Genomic DNA, 16216 nt, shown 5'->3' with positions numbered 1-16216 from the left:
CAAATCCATTATAATAGTTGGAACAACATACAGTTCCTAAATATTGCCTACAATAATCTCTCAGGCCATAAGGATACAATGGAGTGATACATTCATTGTCAAGTAGGTTATTATAAGAGTACAAGTGGGAGGGCCGTGAAACTTGTAGTGTGTGTGCACCCTATCTCCTCTCCATTGTTGAGCCTGAGCAGCTCCAGGCCTCACCACCCACCTTTGAGCCCAGCTTTAGGGGCAATGATGTCTGGGAGTTGCTCTGAACCTGAAATTATTCCCAATGGCCGCTGCCATTGGGCCTAGAGCAGGTCCTAGTGACCCCTAGCAAGGGGTCCAGAGCAGCTCGTGGAGTCCATCACATCCAGGACAATCATGACTCCTGGAGTCAGCTGCTGCCCTGGCCAGGCCTGGGGTGGCTCCCAGAGTCTGCTGCCACCAGCTCTTCAAAATCAAAGGAAGTACATTATCTGCACATGCGCAGGCAACAGTCTTATATATTGGGAGCATTCAACCCTCCAATTTTTAAAGAGATTTCAGATTTTTTTGCCTACCAGGTTCCCCAAGTTGGCAGGAAAATTTGTTCAATGTCGGTCGGGCCCTAATCTTTGGATTTAGATATCCACAAACAAGGGGCCAAACTTCACTATTAGATATATATAGGTGATATGGGCCCTTTTGCATTAACGGGTTCACAGGCAGCTGATAGTCTAAATTAGAGGGCTGGTTATTCTCAATCAAACATTTGAGGTGGGTAAAATTATCCAAATGCTACTAATGAACAGATGGTTATCTGGCAGAGGTCTTTCACATCACCTACTCTTTGATCCTTGGTGACTGGACCTGGAATCTTCTGCATTGCTAAGCAGATGCTCAGCCACTGAGCATCCAAAGAGTCATGGCAGCTCGACAGTACCACGACATGAAACTATTTTGGAAACAGCTCTTGGGATACTGTTAACTGAATATTCTTTGTTTTATAACCACATAAAGCTCGTATACATGATAGCTAGTACAAAGCCAATTGTTTCAAAAGCATGATGGGAGTATATATCATATTTTGTATTTTAGTCTCTACCATTCATGTAAGGTGATTTGTGCATGGAAGATAAAATGACAGGTGCAAATAGTAAGGAACAAAGTAGGACTTCAACCACTCCCACTGTGTTCTTATAGCAAACAGTGGATTGGATTCACCAGCATTTCCCTCCAAAGTGTGACTTGCCCTGCTCCCACAGTAGCCAAATATGCCCTCCCAATCCTGTTCCTGGAAGATTTCCTCTCTCCCCCAAGAACGGGATTCAGGAAGAATTTTGGGCAGCCATAGGTCATGGGAAAATCATTCTGTGAGCACATGGACTTGCGTCCATGGAAACCCTAGTGTGGATCCAAGCCAAAATGATTTTCCATTAATGTGCTCACACAAAAGCTAAGCTCACCAATTCGTATGAACTGATTATATGTACTAAATCAATAACAAACTTGTCACAAGATGATAATTTCCTAGTTTGCCACCTATTCATAGACTGAAAAGGCACGATAATCCTTGGTGACAGATAATGTGAGACCTACTAGTAAACTGTTTAACTCATTCAGGTTTCCAAGGGAGAACAATTATTGCTATTTTCGTAGTCCTGTGACCCTATTCAGGGTCATGGAAATTTGTTATTTACAAGAAGAGTATATTCCTATTAGCATAGCGTAGTGCTTGAGAACTTGGTTCTTTTTTACCCAGCCATCCCAGCCATGAGGGATTATGGGTAAAAAGAATCCACAAAATGGGAGAAGAAACTTCCGCCATTCATAATTAATAATGACTCAAGTGCTGTGTCTCAAGTCAAGTAACATTTATGGCAATGTCAAGGGCCATCCCAATTAAAACACGCAAGAAAAGAAATATAAGACAAAATGCAATAATGAACACTAGATCAAAACTATCCTAAAAGCTACGCTTAGTGATGAGAATGAGATGGTACAGACTTTCAGTTCCTTCTGGTCCTGTTGCATATACCAACCGGCTCAGTTCCGCAGGGCTTGTAAGATGGAGCTCTTCCATCAAGCTTTTGGTTGAGACCAATGACCTCATAACATCTAATCCCCCCCCCCCGAAAATGGGACCCCACAGACACACTCTAGTCTGGAAAAGCTCTGCTGATAAAGGCCACTTCTGGGAATTATGTTAATAATCGATGCTGCTACTGGCTATAGATACTGTTTTTAAAATGTCTAAAATGTGTAAAATGTTATACTATTATTGTTTTAATTATTTTATTATTAATTGTATGATGTACACTGCTCTGAGCTGGTTTCTGGGAGGGCGATATAGAAACTGAATTAATAATGATAATGGTACTATACATGTAGCACGTATACGTATAGCCCAGGCAATGTAAAATGTCTTTACTTTCATGCTTATGGTTTCTTTTCCCTTTTTTTAGAGTAGAAGAAAGCTTCAAAACTTTGTTCTGGGCAATATTTGGACTCTCAGAAGTTAAATCAGTTGTCATAAACTACAACCACAAGTTCATTGAGAACATCGGTTACGTCCTCTATGGCGTCTATAATGTCACCATGGTTATTGTTCTATTGAACATGCTTATCGCAATGATCAACAGCTCTTTCCAGGAAATTGAGGTGAAACTTGGCTCAGTTGTCTTAGGTCTTCTCGTTGCTTTGAGAATTCATAGTGGGAGAGGGTTAAAAAACAATCTGATAGCAAACTTAATAGTTCCTTACAGCCTGTTCTGATGAGTTCTAAATAGTTGTTTCGACACCTGAGAAACAACTAAGCATTGCAGAATAGCTCTGCCGCCGCACCTAATGAAGGTTAAGTTCTCAGACCAGAATTGCTCGACTGGCACATTTGGAGTAGTATTAAAGGGTGGCAAATTGTTATATTGTTATTGTAGGAGAGGTCATAATTTGAATTTCATTTATTCAAATCAGAAGCGGTTATCCTAGTAGCATGTACTATGGGCCCCATAGTTCCAGAGGACCCATGGTGATATACGGTTATTTTTAAAGGTAAAGGTACAGTCATGTCTGACCCTTGGGGTGACGCCCTCCAGTGTTTTCATGGCAGACTCAATACGGGGTGGTTTGCCAGTGCCTTCATTACTGTTTACCCCCCAGCAGCAAGCTGGGTACTCATTTTACCAACCTCGAAAGGATGGAAGGCTGAGTCAACCCTGAGCCGGCTGCTGGGATCGAACTCCCAGCCTCATGGGCAGAGCTTTCAGACTGCATGTCTGCTGCCTTACCACTCTGCGCCACAAGTGGCTATACGGTTATTTTTAGGCTGGGTTTTTTTCATGCCAAGGAAGTTTAAGTGTTGGATAATACTAGTAAATGTGAATAATACTAGCAAAGTGAAGCAGTCAGCTACTTCTAAAGTTCCAACGTAGGAAGGATACCCTGCTGTTACTTGGATAGCACAAGGGTCAGCCCCAGTTGGGCTCTGCTAGGGCCCTGCGAATCCTTCAACTGGCTCTGGTGCAGACATAAAACAACTTCTGTCAAGCCTTCAAGAACATGGATGTTCCATTGTCTCGAGAGACTGGATGCCAAAGAGTTCTATACTCAAGCTAGTTCTTCAGGGCACTAGATCAGGGGTCCCCAACCCTTCTGAAGCCTGCGGGCAGCATAGCATCTATTCAGTATATACAGAATCAGATGAATTTTATTATTGATATATAGAGGTTCAAGTTCTGCAGAGCCATCCCACAAAACAGTGAGGTTATACACATCTCTGATAAGGATTCTTCAGCGTTTCTGGCAGAAGTTCAGTTCAAAATCTATGGATAATGCACAAGAAAATGCCTTCCAAGAGATCCTTTCTTCACCTTGATAAAACAAATATAGGATATTATCCAGAAACATTTGCTCTTTTGTAGTTTGCGAAGCAGGGAATTAAGCCAGGCTAATGCCTGCCCATTTTATGTCCTGAAAAAAGCGGACCAGCCAGGCATTGAAGTCTGAAATTGATATCAGCTGTGTTTTTGTAGTTCAAGGCAGACAACAGACTCCAGAATTCTTGGCAGGTGTAATGTGTTCGGTGGGTCACAAGTTGTTCAGATCTGAGCTTAACACATTATTAACTTCCCCCCTTTTCACCAGTAGCCCTTTTAATCATGATTCATGTTAGTTGGAGCATGCCCATTTGTATATCTATCCTTGCCCAGGCTTCATGCCCAAATCTTCAGGAATTTCCCAACCCAGAGCTGGCAGCACTAGAATAGTCATATATAGAATTGTTATATGCAGTTGTGATAAGAGGGATGTTAACCAAACTTCCGATAGCCAGAACCTGAGCACAAATATCTTCCCTTTGAGGTCCTAAAATATCCTATCCATTTTTCATAGTCAGAGTAGTTCAGCAGTGGAATAGGCTGCCTAAGGAGGTGGTGAGCTCCTGGCAGTCTTCAAGCAAAGGTTGGATACACATTTTTCTTGGATGCTTTAGGATGCTTAGGGCTGATCCTGTGTTGAGCAGGGGGTTGGACTAGATGGCCTGTATGGCCCCTTCCAACTCTATGATTCTATGATTCTATGATCTCCAAGAAGATGTTTTCCCTGTAATCACTGAAGGACTCTTTCTTGTGTCTTCCAGGATGATGCTGACGTGGAATGGAAGTTTGCAAGAGCTAAACTGTGGTTCTCCTATTTTGAGGAAGGCAGAACGCTTCCAGTTCCTTTCAACCTAGTGCCTAGCCCTAAATCTCTGCTTTACCTCTCACTCAGAATAAAGAAATGGGTTTATAAACTGCTTTGCCATAAAAAGGGTTTCCAGGAAGACGCAGAGATGAATCAGGTAACTTTGGGAAATGGGGAGAAACTATCACCACATTCACAAGATCTGCAAAATAATTTTAACCATTCCTTCTTAGTGGAGAATTGTGTGTTTATTTCCTCGTGGTTTGAGGCACCTTACAATAATAGCTAAAAAATCCATGCCAGATATCACTAAATGTGCCATCTATTAATGTGCTACATAACACTAAAACCAATAAGTATTAGGTTTTCAGTGAGAATGTTTACTATAATTGGGAGGGAGGGGAGTGTGGAGCACATGCAGCCAAAATTTAGTTTTATGGAGATAACCCTTTGATATCAGAATGAAATTTCCTAAAAATTCTATTAATCTCTCTTGAAGTCCATTACTCGCAGAGCCTTTTCAGTGAGATATTTTGCACTTCTAATGGATAATCAACCTCCTAATTTCATTAATGGCCAACTTGCAGTTTTTGATCTGATGGCAAAGCAAAACAAAAACTGCCATCCACACGGATACAGCATCAATATAATTGCACAGAATGTGCCAGTGGAGGAGACAAATCCTGTGCCTTTGTTTCTGTGTTTTCTGCCATTGGCCCTGCACGTTCTCTTACGTCCATGGAAAGTCCACAGAAATATTTGTGTTTTTCTCCAGCCACTGATTTGCACCCATGGTTCTTGTTCTGTGTGTTTTTACGTGTTCATGCATATTAGCACATATTATAACGGTGAGCTAGGATGTGTGTTGACTGTGACTTGGGATGCACATTTCACTGAGAGTAATGTAGTACTGGCAGATTTCTTCATTTGTGCCTACATCTCTGAGTTTCACCTTCACTGCTAGCATCTGTAGAGCCCACTGCTGATTATATTTTCTTTTCCCTCTGGAAGAAAATAAGCACACTAAATTGGGTCATAGAAAGATTCAGGAGTATTGTCTTGACAGGCAGAACAACACCTCCGCCTGCATCACAAATCTGAGAGATTATCAGGGCATAGTGTCACTATTAGTATAAATCTGGCCCATGTCAGCAACTCATCAACTTAGCGGGAAACAATAAACACAGAAACATAGAGCTGGAAAGGACCCCATGACTTATCTAGTCAAATCCCCTACCTCCCCCCCCCCACCACCACCACTCTTGGCCCCGAGGAAGGCAAAAAAACCTCCAAGATTCTGTGGCCAGTTCCTTCCTGATCTCCAACCAGGGTTTTGTTAAACCCTGGGGTTTCTTGACGGCTCTGGAAGGGTTTTCTGAATGGGTAGAAATTAATTATAAACCTTTATGGGGTGATAGGACTATATATGGTCATATCGACCCTCCCATGGCCAATGATGGGCCTGGAGGGGGGTGGGAAGGACAGGAGCCCCAGGTGGGCCTGTACACAGCTATGCTTCCCAACCATATTCTGCAGGATTACACCACATCTGCTGTTTTCTCAATGATAAAAAGGTTGAGAAAGGCTGCCCTGGGTATATTAAAAAATAGTCCCAAGAGCCAAGAACAGCTCATCCCTTCATGACCTTCGTCTCACAATCTGCAATAAAACTCAGCCAAATTGAATATATGAAGCTGTTGTTTACTGAATTCAGACTATCAGCAGTTCTCCAGGGTCTCAGGATCTTTCATATCACCTAGTACTTGGTCCTTTCAACTGGAGATTCTGGGGATTGAACCTGGGAATTTTTGCATGCAAAGCAGATGCTCTGTCACTGAATCATGGCCCTTCCCTGTTTTATACTACCTTTGAATACAACAGCAAATTAGAAGGAACTCTAGTGGTATTCAGAGGGTAGAGTGAGCATGCTCTGTGAAAACTTTCCTTCCTTCCTTCCTTCCTTCCTTCCTTCCTTCCTTCCTTCCTTCCTTCCTTCCTTCCTTCCTTCCTCCCTTCCACCATATTAAGGAAATAGTCAAGAGCCTGCTTGTAGGAGTGTAGAAGTAACAAGTTAGCATTCAGGTGTCACTGTGAGCAACTGGCCCTACAGACAGGGCATTTATCAGTCACCTCTAATTTGATGATTCACTCCTGCAAGTGGAGTGAATTGCTATTGCTTACTTGTCATGAAATGAGCAATGAGCCGGGCTTCTGCTGATACAATGCTTCAAGAAAGCCTTATCCAAGAATAAAAAGAAGTCTGAAAAAGTAGTACATACCGCCATCAAGTGGTCATGTGTTGCAGTGTGAACGCTGGTTTAGCAGAGATAGGATTCCTTTTTATGATTTAAATTCAGAAACGTATTAGGGATGGGCACAGCGTATTTTTTAAAAAATTAGGGTCCATTCAGTATATACAGAATCAGACGAATCTTATTATTGATATAGAGATTCAGTTTCGGCAAGATTCAGGTATCTCGAATTGATTCGGCTCCATTATAACTTATGGAGCCATTAAGCTTATGGGAAATCTAGCCAGTCTCTCTCGTCAGTGGTCTCGTGGGGGCAGCGATGGATGTCGAGGCACCAAGTTTGCGGCATATCTGCTGGAATCTCTCCCCATAACACCCCCCAAGTTCAAAAAGGATTGGACCATGGGGTCCAATTCTATGGACACCCATAGAAGGTGCTACCGTCCTCCATTGTTTCCTATGGGCGGGAAATAGCAAGGCAATACAAGCCCAGCAAAATGTCCCAGAGAATCTCTTCACTGAAAGTCATGATGGGGGGGGGGGACACTTTTACAAGGCAGCCCAGCCACAGGACCAGTGCAATACTCCCCAGCAGAACCAGTGTTTAAAAACTGTATCTGAACCAATCTCTTAGACACACATATACCTACAGAGGGTTACTACATCTGTTGAAATGAACCCTAGTCCACACAGAACCTTTTGCCATAATGCTACAAGTAGAGTCCTGTCCCTTTAATAAAGACTTAACGGTGGGGGGGTCCTCACGTGACCCCATGGCACCCGCTGACACCTTTAAAGCTTTTACTGACTTCTGATTGGCCATTGGAGATTTGATTGACTGTTCAGATTCTGAAAAACTTTGCTTTGGCAGCTAACGCCCCATGGCAGAAGGATCTTTGCGGTGTGACTGAAGATGGTGCAGCTGTTTTGTGGCTGGCTCTACTGTAGCCATTTAGTGGCAGCCATTGTATGGCTGCGTCCAACAAGCTCTGATAGAATTTCAAAGGTGTTCACTGGCTTGAAAAGGTTAGGGACACCTGCTTCGTGGGATCGTATTAGGTTACATCAGCGCTCTGAAAAGCTTCGGCTGCCCATTTTCCCACCTTAAGCCTCTGAAAGAGATGGGAAATACCCCTCTAGCGTGTTTGGCAATCCAACAGTGATGTGCATTCCAAACCCAAGTCTTTTGATGAAAAAAAGATGCAAGCGGGAGGTGGGAAGAAAAGGAACAGAAGCAACAAATCTCCCTTGCTTTGTAGTCTCAGTAAACACTTCCCTCCCCCCTCCCTTTCTGTTTTCCAGGTAGGCCAAAGAAAGCATTCAAGTATAAAAAGCACAGATGACCTCAATTTAAACAGCTTAAGTAATCCTCAAAGGAAGTATCAGGTAGGATCTAGATCCTAACAGCAATATAACTAACCGTTGAATGGAAACAACAGATTATCTGTGATCCAGGAAATTCAATAGGCAATAAATTGCCTGCATGTGGCCAGGGACTTCTATAACAGATACTGCATAATTCAAGCAGTATACAACGTATCAAGGGTGCATTTGTTGTAAATCCTAATTAATGCACGATTGCACGTTATTGTACCCCATGCTTATGCCTTCGCATTTTAGGCTGTGATCCTATTGATAAGACCTATTGAAGACCTATTTTTTCTCCTTCTCTTTCCTAGAAAATTATGAAACGTCTTATTAAAAGATACGTACTGAAAGCTCAGGTGGACAAGGAGAGCGACGAAGTCAACGAAGGTGGGTTTCTGCTAAAGCAAACTAGGGCAAAGATATGGCTAAAGAAAGACTTTATTTTTTACAAAGACTTTGTTCTGATAGATTTACTTAAATTTCAAGTCTGTCCTACCCAAGCAGCTTGTGGATGGTAAGTTACAATAGTTCTAAGAAATAACAAAGGGATGCATGGTGTGACAAAATTGCTTGACTTCCCATCGACTGGCCAGGACTGATTATCTGACTTTATATAACTAAGTGCCATCATGTTGCAATTTACTTACGGTGACCCCAACAAGGGACTTTCAAGATAAGTAAAAAGCAAGGGGTGGTTTGCACTGCTTTCCTCTGCATTGTCTTATTTGACAGTCTTCTATCCAAGTATTGACTCTGCTTAGCTTCCAACGAGGGTGCCCCCATTCAACCTCCATTGTTTTCAATTGCAAGGGAAAAGATTATCTGTTCTTTCCTTGCTGTTGTAAACAATGGAGGTTGGATGGGGATGCCCTCTCTGGGTGCCCATAGAATTGGACCCCCTGGACCAATATTTTTGAAAATTGGGGGGGGGGGGTAAGGAGAGGCTCCTGGAACTATGCTGCAAATTTTGTGTCTCTACCTGAAACCCCTGTTCTCCCCCCTCCCCCGACCATGAAATAGACAGGAAAGGGAAATTTTGAACCCTTTAAACTGCCTGATCTCTGCATGACTGAACTGTGTTGAAATCTTGGTTTGCCGATATAACTTTAAAAAAAATAACCTTTTTCACTGAAGGTTATTTATTTATTTTATTTTATTATGACCTGATTTCTCTTTTCATAAGCCTGTTATCTTTCTGCCTTACAGGTGAGCTGAAAGAAATTAAGCAGGACATCTCAAGCCTGCGTTATGAACTCCTTGAAGAAAAATCACAGAACACAGAAGACCTGGCAGAACTCATCAGAAAACTTGGGGAGAAACTGTGTATTGAGACAAAACAGGAACAAATTAACAGATAACAGAAACTTCTTTCTGACAAGAAACTCCAAGCTGGCAGTCCACTGAAAGCCATATCAATTGTACCTTATTTTTTGTCCTCCCCAATGTAGTTGACGTTTCTACAGCAGATTGCAAAAGCAGATACATCCTGGAGGGAGCCCTCTTTAAGTGTAAATGAAGGAAATTAGCTTTTGAGTAGAGATCCTACTCGCAGAGGACAAACTAGCCTTTTTTTGTATTGAGAATTAGTTTTGACCAAATACGGCTCAAGAAGCATCACTGATAAAGATGAAGCTGGTTGCTTGGAAAACAAGATCCTGCCCCTCCCCAAACAGACACACAGCAATCAAATCCAGATTTCCTTGGAAGTAACTTCCATTGAAGCAGTGAGATTTCAAAATTACATTATTGAAGAGTGAAGTTCTGAACACTTAAAAAAAAAACAAATTAAATTGAGAAAGGGTTGAAGAAAATCAGAAGATCCCAGTTGGATCAGGCTAGTGGTTCATCTAATCCAGTGTTCTGTCTCCCACAAGGTCCAGCCAGTTTCTCTGGAGGGCCACTAATAAGGCATCTTTATACTGCCAAATAAATTCTTGTGGTGGGTGAAGGGGAAAGCTTATCATCAAAATGACCATGATGTTACTATAGCTTTACAAGACTTTTGTACTACAGCAGCATAAGCACACACCCAGGTACAAATCTCTATGTGTGTATCTGAGTTACAAACCCATATCAGTTTAATGATTGTGGTTTTTCCTGAGAAGATACTGAGATCCTTTGTTCTCTTCACAAAACTACAGGGGAATAGTTGCTAAGCCAGTATTATGAATACAGTCTGGGGTTGACATTCCAGAGGTCATCCGATAGAACTAGGAGTGTGCATTTGATTTAGCCAAAGTGAAAACTTACCTGAAAATACCTTAACTGGTATTTTTAAAATAGATTTTGGCATCCCAAATCCAGAAAAAATCCTGCATATATTCAGAAATTTCCAAAAATAGAGGTGGGAGCAGATTGTATTCTTGCTGTTTGTTGGGCTGTCTGCTGTTTGTCGGGCTTCTACTGCAGTCCCTTTAAAGTTTAAAGAGACTGCAGAAGACAGCTCAAGGATCACCTGTACCAGGGGAGAGCAGGCTGTTCCCACCATCTTGGCTTGGGGTGGGCTTCTCTTTCAACCTGGATTAAACCTAGATGAAGAGGAAGCCAGCCCCAGAATTTTCTGTGCTGCCAGGGACAGATTGCTCCCCGCAGGCTGGGCTTTGTGCTGTCTTATCCTGCAGCCCAATTTAAACCTGACTTCAGAAGAAGCCCAGCCATGGTCTTCTGTACTGCATGGAACAGCTCCTCCGGCTATCTCTTCTTGTAGCTTAGTTCAAACTGGCCCACAGGAAAAACAAGCCCAGCCAGGATCCAGGTTGTTCCCTGCCAGCTCAACTTTGCATTGGCTTAAAAAAAAAATCAGTATTTTTCTTCTTGGGTCTATTGAACCCCCCATCATTCAAGCTTAGGATCTGGGATTTTTTTTTGAAATCTTGGGGGGTCCAATAGACCCGAACTGGAAAACACCAACTAAAAAAACATTGGAACAAATTTAGAGTCCAGTCGCACTTTTAATACCAACAAAGTTTTATTCAAGGTATGAGCTTTTGTGTGCACACACACTTCCTCAGATACAGTGTAATTGTATCTCAGATTTTCTGAGAGCCAGTTTGGTGTAGTAGTTAAGAGTGCAGACTTCTAATCTGGCATGCCAGGTTCGATTCTGCACTCCCCCACATGCAGCCAGCTGGGTGACCTTGGGCTCGCCATGGCACTGATAAAGCTGTTCTGACCGAGCAGGAAAATCTGGGCTCTCTCAGCCTCACCCACTCCACAGGGTGTCTGTTGTGGGGAGAGGAAAGGGAAGGCGAAAGTAAGCTGCTTTGAGCCTCCTTCGGGTAGGGAAAAGCGGCATATAAGAACCAACTCTTCTTCTCTTTTTCTATCTGAGGAAGTGTGCTTGTCCCTGAAAGCTCACATACCTTGAATAAAACATTGTTGGTCTTAAAGGTGCTATTTGTTCTGCTGCCTCAGACCAACATGGCTACCTGCTTGAATCTAAAACAATATTGCACCCCCCCTGGGTAGAACTTAATGCATTTCATTCTCCACCCACAGCAAAGTATAATATTTTAGGTTTGAAGTTATCTTTCGGTATATGGCTTCATTTTCTGGAAAAAAAGTTCCATGTGTCTGGAGTCATGTTGCTTTAGTGAGACAGCCCTGTGTATCATGTCCCTGTCAACGCCACCCTGCCACTCCTGGCTTCCATCAGTTGAGTGGTGGGAAGGATCATTCAATCACAACTGACTAATGGCAACCACATAGGGTTTTCACGGCAAAAAAGAGAAGCAGAGGTGGTTTGCCATTGCCTGTCTCTGTGTAGCAACCCTCAACTTCCTGCATGTTCTAATTAAGCCTGACCTTCCTTAGCATCTGAGGTCTAATAAGATTGGGCTGAGCTGGGCCTGTTGTAAGAAATTATTGATGAAGGGCATCTAATAAGTGTTTACATTCTCCTTGTCCCTTGACAAGATGATGCAGGCCACAAGGACACCCTGGGCTAAGGGACTTGCCCTGCAGCAGTTTGGCCACCTGCATAGGCTTAGCTGGCCTATGCACCTTAAGGTGTACTCTTATAGGAATGTAGTTGCCCTGGTCAAGCCTGTGTCCTTCCCTTTCATATCAGGTTCCATACGTGATGAAGCCTTCGTCAGCAACCCACTTGGCAAGGGACTAAATGAGGGCTAATGAGCATATTCTTTGGTGGTCTCTTTTCCCCATGGCATCCAGTACCCCTTCCCATGAGCCCTGCATTCCTATTCTTCCTGCTGGCTGGTCTGAAGGTACTGGGTTATTTCAATTGTTTGTTCACAGTCAGTTACAGATTCTTTCTTATGAATACCAGAAGCCCCCTTTTCCGTTCCCAAGAAAACATCCAACGTACTCACCACTATATTGTTGCAGCCAGCTTCCTGCTGGCATGGAGCTGGTCATGGTGGTGGACATTAGAGAAGCCCTATGAATCATTACACAACAACACTGAGGCAACCCTTGTTGGGATGAGAATGAGAGTGCTTCCCGGGTCGCTTAGCATGTGACTTGTACAAATTATCACACCCTCTTGTCATGTGAAACAGCCACCAAGCCAGAATGAAGCTAAAAGAATTTCAGGAAGCTGGGAGGTGTCGTGAGGGGTGATTTTCTTGAGTTGGCTTTCCTTGGGGGCATATTCTTTGAAAATTATTGCCCTTGTCTTTGGTTTATACCAAGGGTTTAAACAACTGCTGTCCATGAAATGCAGCCATTTTGTATTCATGTTCACGTACTAATGCTATCCGGGGGGAATTTTTATACGAAGATCGTGACTATTAATGGCCGTAGCTGACTCAGGCCGATGGTTCTTCATCTGGATTAAATTGCCTCTGATGGTTCCAGAAGAGACAGTGGAATGACGTTCACAGAGGGTTTGCCTTGAATCAACCATTGCGGAACAGACTCTTAAAACCCTTTACGAGGTTCGAATACCTTTCAGCTACAAGCCAAACAACCTAAAAGACTGTTTCCTTGACGAAATATTGGTTCAGAAAGCAACAATTATTTGTGCTTTTTTTTTGACAAGTGTGGAAAGATACACTGATCCGTTTTGTTTTGTTAATTTTGCTTTTGCAAGAAACCACCATGTCGAGAAGAGAATTGTATTGTGGATCTTCAGTCAAAAAGGGGTTAGCCTTACCTACTTGGTCAAGTACAAGAGCATATGGATAGGTCCATATAATATAATGTGAGCCATAGGCTCTATGAACTCAGGGTACAGAAGCTTTAAGGACCTCTCTCAGGGAGGGCAAATAAAATGAGATTTATTTGTGGGGTGGGTTCCCCCCCCCGAAAAGGAGCCTAGATCAGAGGTATTTTTTAATATATATATGTAAGAAAGCACAAGGATAGGATTCGTAAAAACTGTGAGATGTGGCCATCCTTAACGAATTGCCTTAAACCACTTGTCCCTATATTTCCTCAACCACAAGGCCGAAAAACTGCCAGAGGGATATTTTGAGCAGACAGCAGCAAGGGAAAGGGCTATGCAATCCCCTTCTTCCACAATTATCCAAATTAATTTTTAAAACACACTCATCTTTGTTGGTGAATCATAAATCTGTGCATTTTGTATTATTTGGCCCTCACATTGCGTGGGGGGTGGGGTGGGGACACAAAAGTCCCAAGAGGCCTAGCCAGTAATACGTGTGAACTGACTGTCTGGTCATAACCACAGTTCAATTAAACTTGAAGGGATTTCATGGCAGATGTTCAACAGTTTGAAAAGCATTTCTAAAGGTAGAAAGCTACTAGGACAGGTTGACAAAATGTTGGGAGATCTGTGATCAGATTTTCTGAGCATTTTTTCCAGTTTGGAGCTTTGTTGTGTTTCTTTTTTCCCAATCCAGTTTTTACCACAAAGGCCCAGTCTAAGATCTGTTTCTCGCTCAGCTGTGGGAGGTGACCCCCCCCCCCAAACATACACAGAGCACACGGTAATTTTGCATGGGGCTTTTGAGGCTGAAAAAAGAATGTGGAGAATATGAATTCACCATTGTTGTTGCATTGATTTTAACTCGTGCCTCTCACAGCTACCAGTTTCTAATAAAATGCTCAATAAAACCATTCATAGATCTTCCAGTATTTTGTCGAGCTTTTCCCTAAGATACTTTTGATTTGCCAAATCCCAGAATTGGAGAAGAAGATAAAACTGTTTCAGTCTTGATCCAAGAAATACTTCCATGAAAGGTACTGGTACCACCACTGATCTTTGCCGGTGCAATTCCAGCAGTGATTTGGTAATAACAGAGGTTAGATCATGACTGTGGACAGCAATATAAGAACTTTTGCACAGCTTTACTTCTGTCCCACTCACCTTTCATATTTTTCTGCAAAGCTGTGATTTTCTCCAGGCTTGTAGAAAAATAACCCCTCTCTGTCCCTGGCCCCATTGTGGAAATTTTATGCTCCACCCTCTATAGCCTGGTTATTAATTAGATATAATAATAGCCTCTCATTTCAGAACGCTTTTTCCAAAGTGCTTGCAGGCGGTGAGGGGAAAGTATATTCTCACAACCTACAACTATTTTATATTTTTCAAAGCAAATTCTAGTCCTGAAAAGTACTTCGTATCTGTGACTCTGGAAGCCCTTAGCACAAATTAAGTCTTGTTTCTTGATGGCTGTTTGATAAAAGGGTGTATCAAAAGCAGGGTTGAAAAGGCTAAAAGGGGGAGAGAAGAACAGAGGTGAAAATACTGAGTGGAAAGGAGGAGAAACGCAAAATAGAAGGGGAAGGGGGATTTTCAACCTGAGATGTATTTTGAAAAAATGTGGATAAAATATTTTTAAAATACATTGTCTGCGTTTGTGCATGTGGGGAAAGGGAGATTCCCTCCATAGTTTTTACAGTGGTTATGGTCTTTGGCGCTTCCCCTGCATGGTTATAGATACATTCCAAAGTAACAGCAAAATGTAAAGTGGAGAATCTAATTGGCAACGATAAGGAGAAGAAGAGTTGGTTCTTATATGTCGCTTTCCTCTACCCGAAGGAGTCTCAAAGCGGCTGACATTCACCTTCCCTTTCCTCTCCCCACAACAGACACCCTGTGAGGGAGGTGAAGCCGAGAGAGCCCTGAAGAAGAAGAAGAGTTGGTTCTTATATGCTGCTTTTCTCTACCTGAAGGGGTCTCAAAGCGGCTTCCAATCGCCTTCCCTTTCCTCCCCCCACAACAGACACCCTGTGAGGGAGGTGAGAATGAGAGAGCCCTGATATTCCTGCTCGGTCAGAACAGTTTTATCAATGCTGTGGCCAGCCCAAGGCCAGCTGGCTGCATGTGGGGGAGAGCATGTGGGGGAGAGCGGAATCAAACCCGGCTCACCAGATTAGAAGTCCGCACTCCTAACCACTGCACCAAGCTGGCTCTAAGAGGACTGTTTGTCAACAGAAACTCAGACTTGCCATTTATATGGTATTCTGTAAGTCAAAGTCAGCATCATTTTCTCAAGAAAATGCCACCCATAGATGACATGAGGGAAGAAATTTAGCCTCCTCCCATTCCACACACACAGGATAATGCACTTTCAATTTGCTTTGGCAGCTGGATTTTCCTGTGCAGAACAGGAAAATCTACTTTGAAAGTGCATTGAAAGTGCATTATCTATTGTGTGCAGAATGAAATGGTCTTAGTAGGACCTTTCACCACTTTAGTAGAACTTCAGCAAAATTCTTTCTTTACTTACAAAGATTCTTGACTTTGGAACCATGGGAAGACGTTGAGTACACATTTTGCCAGAGCAAGCAGAAACTAGCTCAGAACTTCAGGAAAGAAAAAAAAACATGTTAAAGCAAACATCCAATTTTACCTTACCAAATGACCAGAACGTAATGTCAGAAGGTTTTCATGTTTGGAATGGATTTCCGTCAGCAGTGAGAGATTTCACTCCAGAGTCCAAGATGGCACCCAATAATGCTGTTCCTGGCGGAGGACACTGACTTTCAAGAACAGCCTGAGGGCAGAGTTGGAGGTCTGCCAT

At 42.7% G+C, this 16216-nt stretch overlaps 1 protein-coding gene across 2 annotated transcripts in view; it reads left to right on the top strand.

Moving 5' to 3' along the window:
* The window catches only part of TRPC6 (transient receptor potential cation channel subfamily C member 6), a 110720-nt gene extending 96566 nt beyond the window's left edge, over positions 1–14154 (top strand). For both annotated transcript variants that reach the window (XM_077341509.1, XM_077341507.1), the window contains exons 8-12: positions 2430–2625; positions 4601–4801; positions 8199–8282; positions 8576–8651; positions 9471–14154. In XM_077341509.1, coding sequence (XP_077197624.1) covers positions 2430–2625; positions 4601–4801; positions 8199–8282; positions 8576–8651; positions 9471–9622 — 709 coding nt within the window. In that variant the 3' untranslated portion in view covers positions 9623–14154. The remainder of the gene's footprint in view (positions 1–2429; positions 2626–4600; positions 4802–8198; positions 8283–8575; positions 8652–9470) is intronic.
* The last annotated feature ends 2062 nt before the right edge of the window (positions 14155–16216 follow it).

The sequence above is a fragment of the Paroedura picta genome, chromosome 6 (assembly GCF_049243985.1).
Source record: "Paroedura picta isolate Pp20150507F chromosome 6, Ppicta_v3.0, whole genome shotgun sequence".
NCBI lineage: Eukaryota > Metazoa > Chordata > Lepidosauria > Squamata > Gekkonidae > Paroedura > Paroedura picta.
Note: the sequence above shows the minus strand (reverse complement) of the source record. Positions and strands in the feature narration are given on the sequence as shown.